We start from the raw sequence: 13,098 nt of genomic DNA, 5'->3' as shown, positions 1-13,098 counted from the left end.
ATGGCATTGATTATAAAGAGACCTTTTCTCCAGTTTCCAAAAAGGACTCTTTAAGAATTATTTTGGCTTTGGTGGTTCATTATGATCTAGAGCTTCACCAAATGGATGTAAAGACAGCCTTTCTTAATGGTGACTTAGAGGAGGAAGTATATATGGACCAACCAGAGGGATTTGTGGCCACAGGAAAGGAAAATTTGGTATGTAAGTTAAAGAAGTCAATATATGGACTGAAGCAAGCTTCCCGTCAATGGTATCTTAAGTTCAATAATACCATCACTTCATATGGTTTTACATGTTGATGACATTCTTCTTGCTGCGAATGATGTTGGGTTGTTACATGATGTAAAGGGTTTTCTCTCTAAGAACTTTGAAATGAAAGATATGGGAGAGGCATCCTTTGTGATTGGAATAGAAATATTCCGTGATAGATCACAAGGACTGTTAGGATTGTCTCAAAGAGCTTACATTGATAAGGTATTAGAGAGATTCAGAATGGAAAGATGCTCCGCAGGAATAGTTCCAATTCAGAAAGGAGATAGGTTCAGGGAAATGCAATGTCCTAAAAATGATTTGGAACGTAAAGAGATGGAGTCTATTCCATATGCGTCAGTGGTTGGGAGCTTAATGTATGTTCAGACATGTACTCGACCGGATATTAGTTTCACCGTGGGAATGTTAGGGCGATATCAAAGTAATCCCGGGATGGACCATTGGAAAGCTGCAAAGAAAGTAGTTAGGTATTTACAAGGCACTAAGGATAATATACTCACTTATAGAAAGTCCAGCCATCTAGAAGTGGTGGGATACTCGGATTCAGACTATGCCGGTTGTGTAGATTCGAGAAAGTCTACATTTGGCTACTTGTTTCTTCTAGCCGGAGGAGCAGTATCATGGAAAAGTGGAAAGCAGTCTGTCATTGCTACTTCCACTATGGAGGCTGAATTTGTGGCATGCTTTGAGGCCACTGTTCATGCATTGTGGTTGCGAAACTTTGTCTCAGGTCTAGGCGTTGTCGACAGTATAGCTAGACCGTTGAGAATTTACTGTGATAATTCCGCAGCTGTCTTCTTCTCTAAGAATGATAGGTACTCTAAGGGTGCAAAGCACATGGATTTAAAGTACCTATCTGTGAAAGAAGAAGTGCAAAAACACAAAGTGTCAATTGAGCATATCGGTACTGATCTGATGATAGCGGATCCGCTAACTAAAGGCCTACCGCCCAAAATCTTCACTGGCCATGTTGATAGGATGGACATTATAGATAAGTCCTTGTTAGCATGATGTTTAAACTTGTATATATATATATACATATGGTTGTTTTGCTCATATTATTGTGACACTTGGGAATTCAATTAAAGATGTGTTTTGCTTATTTATGTGTTATCCACATTATAAATGTATACAATAATGGTTTGAGTGAGATAACAATAACAGTTGATTGTAACAATGTATTGATTGTTGAATAGTTTCTCCATTAAATTTTTATGAATTGAAGTGATCTGTGATATATGGAAGGAATCATGTTGTTCAATGACTTGTGACCGCCATAATCCGATCATCTTAATTCAAATTAAGGTAAACATGATAGACTCAAGAAATGCACATGGGCCAAGTGGGAGATTGTTAGATTATTTTAATAATTTGTATGTGGCCCATGTGATTAAAGGGCTGGTTCTAATTAAGGTGGCCCAAGATGATGGTTATTGGGCTTAATAGATAAGAGTCAGTTAGGGTTTTAATACCCTTCCTCTACCTTATAAAAGATAAAAGGAATCAACAGATTAAGGTTAACACAGAAACAAGAGAGTGTGACGGCTCCCTCAAACACATACGGAGATAGTTTGTTCGAGAGAGCTCATAAAGGAAACTCCGCAGCTGTTGATTATTCTCTGACCATTAAGAGAGCACTTATGGACAAAAGGCTAGAGTGAAGAAATGTAGATCTGCTGTTACGGTGAGAATCGAATTGTCCCAACGAGGTAACCCATAACATAGATCTGCCGTTATGGATCAAGGTACGCTTCCGATTATTGTATATTCTTGTCAAACAAATTCTATGAACAATAGATCTGAGCTATATTAAAGTTTATTCAACAATGGAATCTAATTTTATTATTTTCAATTTTCATTTAATTAATTATTTTTAATTGAAAAAAATATTTTTTTTTGATATTTTAAAAATTGAAATTTTAAAATACATTTTACAAAAATTTGAAAAGAGAATCTTTCATGTGAAAAATTATTTTATAAATTGAAGTTTGAAATTGATAATTAAAATTTTTTAACACGTATATATTTTAGTATAAACAAAAAATTTAATATTACATCAAAATGCAAACACCAACGTGATTTTATATTTTGTTTAATTTTTTACTCACAATTAAAAGTGTTTTCTAATTGGTTTTTAAGGGTACCCATTAAGTGTAGTTATTTTCTCAAGAGTATTTTTAAGGGTATCTTAAAAAATAATTAAAAGTGTTTTCACAATTAGAACAATTGACTGAATTCTGATGGCTCCTTACAAATTTTTTGAAAAGTAATTAGTGATAGCAGCACAACAACTCAATTCCTGCTTTGACAATGACAAGTTTGAAAATGAGTTTCTGATGGCTCCTTACAAATTATTTGAAAAGTAAAAAAATTAAATAGTTGACTGATTTAATCACCTCAAGTTCTCTATAAAAAGTGTTGCTTTGATGTGTTTACAATTACAGGCATTAAGCATATAATATTTCACTTACCATCTTCAGCTTATTTACCTACCCTGAAAATGGCTCAACTGTCTCTTCCATCAAAAACTAAGCAAGACATATTTCCTCCATTGGGAAATTCCTCCCCCCCCCCCCCAGTGTCTGGGGTTATAGCTTTGCTTCATGAAGCTGTAAGTCGTTCTTCCTTGTCTATTTTTCATCGCTAAAAGACATGACGTTTGTAGTAGAAACGACATTTTGTTTATTTATATTTTTGTTTTCACAGGAATTTGAATCATACACAAGAGAGGTGGAAGCACTAAAAGAAAATGTGAAGGACATGTTAAAGCAATCAACAGGAGAATTAATTGAGAATATTGAGTTCATCAACTTATTATACCGTCTTGGCGTTTCGTATCATTTTGAGGCTGAGATTAAAGAGCAACTAAGTCATATTTTCATTGCTCTTCCTGATAACATTAATGACAATAACTATGACCTCTATACTTCAGCACTTATATTTCAAGTTCTGAGACAACATGGATATAAAATGCCATACGGTAAGTAATTTATCGCGATTTTTATGCATTTTATATGTATAGTAACTTGCAGGGTTGTAAATGAGTCAAGTTATGATAAACTTTGTTGAGCTCGAATTTGGCTTATTAAAACTTTACTTTTGCTCAAATCGAACTTAAAAAATCAAGTTCGATCTAAGCTCATTTTTTAAACAAGCTTGACAAGTAGACTCGAGCTCGGTTCGTTAAATTTATCGAACAAGTTTTTTTCTGGTGGAACTTCAGATAGTGTCAAAAAATGAGAGAGGAGAGGCTGGTTTTCAATTTTCTTAAAGAAATAAAAAGAAAAGGTTATAAACACAAAAGAAGAGATTGAGAGGAAAACTTACATTCAGTACTCATAGCAAACGATTTACAAAGCATAAAAACAAAGGTTTTTTTTTTTCTTTTTCTTCATTCTCATGACTATCCATTTCTCTCCCTCTTCATTTTGTTCAAACAAGTGTTAAAGGACAGCCTACATGGCATTCCCCTATCAAATATACTTTTTACCAGTTCTTTACCAAACCCAAGAACTTAAGCTATTTTGTTCAAGTTAAGTGAAAAAGTGTCACTTCTCTAACAAATAGCTCACCAGCAGTTGGCTCATTTATAGTCCTAGTAATATGTTTAAAGTAAAAAAGAAGTATTCTATATATATATATATATATATATATATATATATATATATATATATATATAAAACAAAGAAGGCTAATATAATTACTATGAAGCAGACGTGTTCACAAAATTCAAGGACAACAATGGAGAATTCAAGAAAAGCATAAATGATGATGTGAAGGGCCTTCTTGGCTTATATGAAGCTACCTTTCTAAGCGTGCATGGAGAAGATATTTTAGATGAAGCTCTTGTCTTTACAAAGCGACGCTTAGAAATCTTAGCTGCAAAATCGAGTCCTCATCTTGCAAACCGCATAAGGAATGCTTTACTGCGGCCATTCCATCATGGCATAGAAAGAATAGAGACTCGCCAATACATATCATTTTATGCAGAAGAAGAGTCTCCAAATCAAACTCTTCTCAAGTTTGCAAAGCTTGATTTTAATAGACTACAACTATTATACAAACAAGAGTTAGCTTTGGTCTCAAAGTAAGTTAATATCATCTTTCATAGTAATTTCTTAATGAAAATTTAGTATATACTTGCGATTAATTTATGCTTCATCAGGTGGTGGAAAGACTTAAATCTGGTTGAAAAGCTTCCTTATGTAAGAGACAGAATTGTGAAGATATATATTTGGGCAATTGGAGCTCATTTTGAGCCGCAATATGCTCTTGTTCGTGTGATGATAACCAAGTATACAAAAATGGTATCAGTGGTAGATGATATATATGATGCATATGGTACACTGGATGAACTCCAACAGTTCACAATTGCGGTTCAAAGGTCTGATAGACAAATAAGAAGACTACTGTTTAGATCAGACCTTATGTGATTTCCTATTCCTAACAATCATTTGGTTCAAATTTTCAGGTGTAATATTGATGCTATTGATTATAGGAGATATTATTTAAGTCACAGGCTGCACATATTAAATATCACAACACCATTGTCTAATAATCATCACAGCCCAGTATACTTAGCCAAACCTATAGTTAGTTACTTGTACACCAGATCATATATACTCTCTTGTAAATAGATATTTTCATAACAATGTGAATTACAGTTTCTAGATACAGCAGAGAATCAAAATATCTCTGCTACTTTCATTCGTTCTTCATTTTTTTACTGATTTTTTGTCCATTGTCTTCTTGAGCTTGCTTAATCCTGTTCATGGTATCAGAGCAGGTTAACTGATCTGTTTCTTGGATTTCTGCAATTCAAGAGTAAAATTTGTTTTTAGATCTGGTTGAACATCAAGATGATGACTCCAGAAGATGTGGCAAGGCTTATCGCTGTAGTTACTAGCAAAAATTATGATAATGATCCTTTACATGTGAATAACTCAGAATCTCCTGGATTTCGGTTGGTGAATTCTTCATTAAAAGGACCAGAGAATTATCTCTCATGGAGCAGATCTGTAATGTAGCTCTCAGGGCGAAGAACAAGCTAGGGTTTATTAATGGAACCATAGCTCAACCTGATTCATAGTCAGAGGAATATGAGAGGTGGTTACAAGCAGATAGAATGGTAGCTTCATGGATCATTAATGCTGTATCCAAGGAGATATCAGATGCCTTTGTATTTTGTAAAACTGCAAAAATACTTTGGGATGAGCTAAACAGAGGTATGGAGAGTGTAATGGCCCGATGATATATAAGATTGAGAGAGAAATTGCAAGCTACAAGCAAGGAAACGAGTTTGTAACAAGTTTTTATACAAATCTCAAAAGAAAATGGGATGAATTACTATGTTTGGCACCTTTGCCTACATGTTGTGGTCAAACAAATGCAATTACAGAATATGACAACAATAGAAGGCTAATGCAGTTTCTAATGGGACTAGGTGATGAATATGACAATGTAAAGAATCATATCCTTTTAATGGATACATTTCCTTCAATCAATAAAGCTTATTCCATTATTTTGAGTGTTGAGAAGCAAAGAGAGGTAAACACATTCAATGTGGAATCCAGTGAAACTTCAACAGTATTGTTAGCTAGAAGGAACTACAACAGCAATTACAATAATTCAGGTGCAACTGGTAACAGGAAACCATATTACAACAGAAAGGAAGACAAGAAAGACAAGTATTGCCCCAAATGCAAAATGAATGGCCATACCATAGACAACTGCTTCAAAATCCATGGATATCCAGACTGGTTCATTGAGTTACAAAAGAAGAGAGGAGTCAACATGACTGGAACAAACACGGTGAATGCAGTTCAGATGGATGATACACCTCTGCAGCAGCAATCCACACCTCTGCAGCAACAAATTGATTATCAGATGGAGCAAGTTGATGCCGACATCAAGAGTGTTCATTTTGCAGGTACCTTACTCAATTCTGTCATTTATAGCATTAATTTTAACTGCAAAAGTAACTGGATAATAGACTCAGGTGCAACAGACCATATCACTGCTAATCTATCATTCTTTGACCTTGTACATAAACTAAACCCCCCCCAAAACCATTAGACTACCTGACAACTCTACCAGTGTGAACCCCTCCCCAAATATCAATGCATATGAATGCATGTGACTAAGGCAGAAATGCACGTGAATGTATGAGTCGCCACCTTGTTTAATTGTTTTTAGGGTAAACTAGGAAAAAACCCTAAGTGACTCCAATTTTAATTAACCTAGTTACTAGATTAATTATCCCAAATGTTTAAGGCATGGTCTACGAACCCGAGGTGGATCCCGAGACTATGTCATGCTGATGAACTAACCAAAGATGAATGCTTTGCAGGGTGAAAGATGATGTAATTGGGACCAATGAAAAATGTTTATGTGATTTTGACTTGCCGCTCGAGGTTAAATCCCGAACGTGCCTACGTACTTCCGTTTGAATGCAAGATCAAAGTCGACGTAGTTCGATAGGCCTCTTTTAGAGGGCTTTGAATGAGGATGCTTTATGCATGAGTGTGTGTATGCTTTGTGCATTTTGTTTAGGCATTTTGCCAAAGAATTGATTGATTTTTAGGCATTTGATGCCAAAATGTTGAGTTTAATGGCTTTTAGCCAAAAAGATTGATTTAGGCAATCGTTGCCAAAAATGATTAATTTTAGACGATTGTCGCCAAAATGATTGATTTTAAGGCTTTTAGCCCAAAAGAGTGATTTAGGCAATTTGATTGCCAAAATGATGTTGATTGGGCGATTATCGCCAAAATGATTGATTTAAGGCTTTTTGCCAAAATAAGTTGATTAATTTTAAGGCATTTTGTCAAAAGATCGATTTAATTGTAGGCAACTTGTTGCCAAAACGTGATCAATTAAGGCTTTTAGCCACAATTATTAATTAATTGGACTTAAGCAGGATTTGTTTGAAATAAAGGCGATTACACCATAGCTATTAATTAACTAGGTGTTTTGAGCCAATATTGTCGGATTTAGGCCTTAATACCGCGATTATTAATTAATCGGGCATTTAGCCTAAATTTATTTAATTGAGGCAATTTGTTTGCCTAATGATGGCATGGATGCATTTATGCAGTTGTAGAATTATTAGGAGTAGAAAAGAAGCATGCATGAAGTGCTAAAATTAAATAGGCAGAGTTCAGTTCATGTACCTGATTTAATCATCGACCGCTTCTTAACTCCAGGTTAAGCTCCTCGTTAAGGGAATTAATTTTAATTTAATTTTAAGTGACCAAGTATCACAACAATAAAATAAAACTAAAATTAAAAAATGCAAGAAAGCAGTAAAGAATCGCAAAGAGCGTAGGGAGAAGGAGCGTCCGTCAACACAGACTGAGTGTCTCAAAATGGAGCCCCAGAGCCGTTTTTTATAGGAAAAAACGTGATCCCGGGCGCCCCTGCCCGCCTTCGAGGGCTGGCATGCCCGCCTGGTCTGGGCGGGCGTGTCCGCCCATGCTGGGCGGGCATGCCCGCCTGGCTTGGGCGGGTGTGCCCGCCCATGCTGGGCGGGCGTTTCCGCCCATTCTGGGCTGGCGCGCCCGCCCTAGCTGGGCGGGCATGCCCGCCTGGCTTGGGCGGGTGTGCCTGCCCATGTTGGGCGGGCGTGCCCGCCCATTGCCCGCCTGGTTTGGGCGGGCGTGCCCGCCTAGTTTGGGCAGACGTGCCCGCCTGCCTGGGCGGGCATGCCACCCCCGCGGGCGGGCATGTGTGCCTTTTCCCCTTTTTCTTTTTTTTCATTCCGGAGGCTTTTCCGGGAGTTTCGGACCTCCAAAAAATATTCCGAGACCAGTTCCGTGATCCTCATAATTTTTCGGACATTTCAAGTACCATATTGGCACACTTCCAGTAAACTTCCAAAATGGCCTTCGGTCCGGCCGGACTGCTTGCAATCTGGGAAAGCTGGCTCTTCGAGCCTCAAAATAAATGGGTATTCACAGGCGACTGCAGCCGCTGTCGCCGGCGGCTGCCACCGCTGCGGCCGGGAAAACTGGCTTTTTGAGCCTCAAAATTTAGGTATTCACAACCAGACAAGTCACTCACATTGGAAATGTTAAATTGAACAATAGAATTACTCTATACAATGTGTTGTATGTGCCTTCCTTCAGCTGCAACCTCATTTCAGTAAACTTACTTACCAAAACATGTCATTTGTCTGTGCACTCATTTCCTGAATACTGATTATTCCAAGATTTACAGACTGAGGAATTACTAGCAGTGGGAAAAGTATATGAAGATCTATACTACATGACAAAAGACTCTTTCATTCAAAATAAGGGAAACAATATGACAGCTCAATGTAATAGTCATAATAAACATCTAGCAATGTTGTGGCATGCTAGATTAGGTCATATTTCAAATAAGAGATTGATACATGTGAATGATGTACATGATTGTGATTTTGTGGATATGGCATGTCCTGTTTGCCCTATTGCTAAACAAACCAGATTACCTTTTTTCACTAGTCAAATTTCTACCTTAAAACCTTTTGAGATTGTACATATAGATTTATGGGGACCATACAGTGTTAAATCTGTTACAAATGCAGTGTATATGTTGACCTTGGTGGATGATTACAGCAGATACTGCTGGACTTGCATGCTAACAACCAAGATTCAAGTACCATATGCCTTGAAATCCTTTTACTAGCTAATTCTTACCCAATTCCAACAAAATATCAAGATCTTTAGATCTGATAATGGCTCAGAATTCATAAATTCTGAATGTCAGAAGTTTTTCCTTGAAAAAGTCATTATTCATCAAAGAACTTGTGTATATACTCCTCAGCAGAACGGAGTAGTGGAAAGGAAACACAGAACCTTAATAAATATTGCTAGAGCCATATTTCACCAAGCCAAATTCCCAACCCAATTCTGGTCTGAAACCTTGTTATCTGCAACCTACATATCCAATAGAATTCCTTTTGAAAATCTCAAATGGCAAACACCTTATGAAAGATTATATAATAAACCTCCAGATTATTCTCACTTCAGAGTAATTGGATGTTTATGTTACTCAACTAATACACTTCCACACAAACTGAAGTTTGAGCCCCGAGCACATCATTGTGTGTTCCTTGGTTATTCTCAATAGCATAAAGGGTATAAATTGTACAATCTCAGTACCAAAATTTTATTCCATTCTAGAGATGTGATCTTTATTGAAACCACTTTCCCTTTTCACCACAAAACACCTGAAACCATAAAAAATTTTACACTACCAGCTTGCATTTCTGATGCATATCTATCCCCCATTTCATTTCCCACAACAACATTTGATGTTTCTCAGCAAGGTTCACCCAGAAATACTTCACAAATACATCTTCCTTCCCCACCAATCCCAGAAAATGATACAGCTCCCTCATCTTCAGCTCATAGAACACCTAATTTGTCTCGACAAGGTACATCACAGCAAAATTCTACTGAACCAGCTCATATACAACCAAACATTCTTGAATCATTATCAGCAGATCAAATACAAGCTCCTGCTTTAAGAAGAAGCCTAAGAACCAAACACACACCAACTTGGTTACAAGACTTTGTGGTTTCTCATTTCTCCTCCACTCACACACCAGCTTCTATTCATTTCACATCCTCACACCAAAACTTTGTTGCACATGTGTCTAAAGTCTAGGAACCTAGCACTTATAATCAAGCTAAAAATGATAAAAATTGGGTAGATGCCATGCATGAAGAGTTAACTGCTCTTGAAAACAACAATACATGGATACTAACTGATTTACCCCCTAATGTAAAACCTGTGGGGTGTAAGTGGATATACAGGATAAAGTATAAACCAGATGGAAGCATTGATAGATACAAGGCCAGACTTGTGGCAAAGAGTTACAGCCAGTTGCTGGGTCTAGATTACAACCAGACCTTCTCTCCTATGGCAAAGTTAGTAACTGTAAGAGTGTTTTTAACTGTGGCAGCAGCTAAAGCTTGGCCTGTTCATCAACTGGACATCAACAATGTCTACTTGCATGGGTCCATTGATGAAACTATATACATGCAAGTACCACCAGGTTATGATAAAGCTCACAAAGGTCAAGAATGTAAATTGCAGAGATCTCTCTATGGATTGAAGCAGGCAGGGAGACAATGGAATAAGGAACTTTCTGCAAGCTTAATTTCTACAGGTTTTCAACAATCCATGTTTGACAACTGCATGTTCACAAAGGGCAAAGGAGATTCTTTTCTTACTATTTTGGTCTATGTTGATGATTGTATTATAACAGGACCATCCGAGGAGCTAATTCAAGACCTCAAAGACTATCTTCATCATAAATTTACTATAAAAGACCTGGGATATGCTAAATATTTTCTAGGTATTGAAATTGCCAGATCAAATGAAGGAATTCTTCTCACTCAACACAAGTTCATCATAGATATCATCAAAGATTCTGGATTGCAGAATGCAAAAACAAGCTCCAGTCCTTTCATTCAGGGACTAAAGCTCAGTTCAGACATGGGCTCTCCTCTCCAAACTCCAGATGTTTTCAGGAGACTTGTTGGCAGACTTCTATATTTGTCACTTACCAGACCTGACATTAGCTTTGCTGTCCAGCAGCTAAGTCAGTTCATGCAAACACCTGATCAACAACACCTTAAGGCTGCATTGACAGTGGTCAAGTATTTGAAGGGCACTAGTTATAGAGGACTCTTCCTCCCATCACAGAATGACATGAAGCTAAGAGCTTTTTCTGATGCAGATTGGGCATAATGTGCTGATACTAGAAAATCTACCACAGGATACTGTATTTTCCTAGGCACTGCTTTGGTGTCATGGAAATCAAAGAAACAGAACACAGTAAGCAGGTCCTCTACAGAATCCGAGTACCGGTCCATGGCTACAACAGTTTGTGAAATAAAATGGCTGCATTCCCTTCTCTCTGATTTCCACATTGACATTCCAAAACCAATACCCCTTCATTGTGACAACAAAGCAGCAATTCACATAGCTGCAAAACCAGTTTTTCATGAAAGAACCAAACACATTGACATTGATTGTCATGTTGTCAGATCCCAGCTTCTCTTAGGCTTCATTAGCACACCTTACCTACCTTCAACCTTTCAACTTGCAGATGTGTTCACTAAACCCCTGTCCACAACCACATTTCAGTCATTTTCTTCCAAGCTTGGGTTGGTTGACTTCTCCCCAACACCAGCTTGAGGAGGGGGTATAGGAGATATTATTTAAGTCACAGCCTGCACATATTAAATATCACAGCACCATTGTCTAATAATCATCACAGCCCAGTATACTTAGCCAAACCTATAGTTAGTTACTTGTACACCAGATCATATATACTCTCTTGTAAATAGATATTTTCATAACAATGTGAATTACAGTTTCTAGATACAGCAGAGAATCAAAATATCTCTGCTACTTTCATTCGTTCTTCATTTTCTTACTGATTTTTTGTCCATTGTCTTCTTGAGCTTGCTTAATCCTGTTCATTGATCAGCTCCCAGAATACATGAAAGTTCTTTATAGGGCTTTGTTGAATCTTTTTGCTGAAATAGAAAATGATGAGATTGAAGGAAGATCCCAGAGAACAGCTTATGCTAAAGAAACTGTAAGATTACTATATACGCTATTAATTGTGGACTTTGCTAAATACACCTAATTAATGAACTTTGTTTGGTATTATTATTTCAAGGAACTGGTGAGAGCATACTTTGTAGAAGCAAAGTGGTTTAATGAGGGTTATGTGCCACCATTCGAGGAGTACATAAGCAATGGATTAGTGTCGAGCACTTTTAGTGTACTTCCAGCAGCTTCCTTTATTGGATTGGAAAACGTTGTCGGAAGCAAAGAGTACGAATGGGTAAAAGAAAATCCTAAAATTGTTAATGCTTCCAAGTTAATTTCCCGTCTGATGGATGACGTAACAACCCACGAGGTATTGCATGCTATTCTAAAATTTCTTCTCTTTTCTAGAATTAGGACATTATTTAAAGATTAATTAGCAGTAATCACTAATTATAAAGAAAGAAACTTTGCAAATTTATGTAAGGAACATACTCTAATGAACATAAATAAATTCTTGAAGCATGAGCAAGAGAGAGGACACTGTGCTTCAGGTATCGAATGCTACATTCAAGAGTATGGTGTTTCACAAAAGGAGGCCATTGATGAGATCCAGAAAATGTGTGCAAATGCTTGGAAGGATATGAACGAAGCATGCATGAAGCCAATTGAGGTCTCCACCACTCTTCTCAAGTATTATGTCAATCTTGCACGTTTCGTTGATTTTGTTTACAAGTATTCGGATTCCTACACCTTCCCAACAATTCTCAAAGATGACATCAAATCATTGTTCCTTAAGTGTGGAGGATATCATATATAGATTTCCTAATAAAACGAGACTTTATTTGAAGTCTGTTCAATAAAATATTGTAACAAAACGACATTGTATCAATAAAATATTGAAATAAGATATCTCCACTTTGGAGTCGGTACTAAAATTATTGTAAAAGAAGAACAAGCCATTGGCTTTGATGATTATATGGGGTTTTTTTTTGTCTCGTTTAAGTATTTAGTTTTGTAAGATGCAGAATGAATTAAAGGATATTTTCACTAATAAACACAAAATAAAAACTATTATATTCAAAAAATATCAAGGAAAAAAAAAACAGAACAAACACAGAAACACATATTTCGTTCTTTAGCACTTTAAGAAACCAACATAACAAACATACACTATACAAGCTACAAATACTAATATATATGAAAAATTAAAATTGTTTTGCAATTCAATTATACAAGGGATTTAGCAATATTACACTAATTACAAACTAACCGGCT

The 13,098-nt window shown here is 36.6% G+C and overlaps 1 protein-coding gene across 1 annotated transcript; it reads left to right on the top strand.

Annotated features, from left to right (window-relative positions):
• Positions 1-3,015: 3,015 nt before the first annotated feature.
• LOC149493747 (putative terpene synthase 6) lies at positions 3,016-12,640 on the top strand. The gene is made up of 7 exons (XM_089726327.1): positions 3,016-3,250; positions 3,985-4,357; positions 4,436-4,654; positions 4,742-4,756; positions 11,746-11,866; positions 11,951-12,193; positions 12,344-12,640. Exons 1-7 carry the CDS (start codon positions 3,031-3,033, stop codon positions 12,638-12,640), a joined length of 1,488 nt encoding a protein of 495 aa, XP_089582453.1. The 5' UTR covers positions 3,016-3,030.
• Positions 12,641-13,098: the final 458 nt, after the last annotated feature.

This window comes from Jatropha curcas, chromosome 9, assembly GCF_041381405.1.
Source record: "Jatropha curcas cultivar XTBG-Jc1 chromosome 9, XTBG_Jcur_1.0, whole genome shotgun sequence".
In the NCBI taxonomy this organism is placed as follows: domain Eukaryota; kingdom Viridiplantae; phylum Streptophyta; class Magnoliopsida; order Malpighiales; family Euphorbiaceae; genus Jatropha; species Jatropha curcas.
Note: the sequence above shows the minus strand (reverse complement) of the source record. Positions and strands in the feature narration are given on the sequence as shown.

Coding starts and splice junctions, on each gene's coding strand:
- LOC149493747 (XM_089726327.1), top strand. CDS start 3,031: ATGTTAAAGCAATCAACAGGAGAATTAATTGAGAATATTGAGTTCATC. Junction 3,251..3,984: donor TGGATATAAAATGCCATACG/GTAAGTAATTTA, acceptor ACTATGAAGCAG/ACGTGTTCACAAAATTCAAG. Junction 12,194..12,343: donor ATGACGTAACAACCCACGAG/GTATTGCATGCT, acceptor AAATTCTTGAAG/CATGAGCAAGAGAGAGGACA.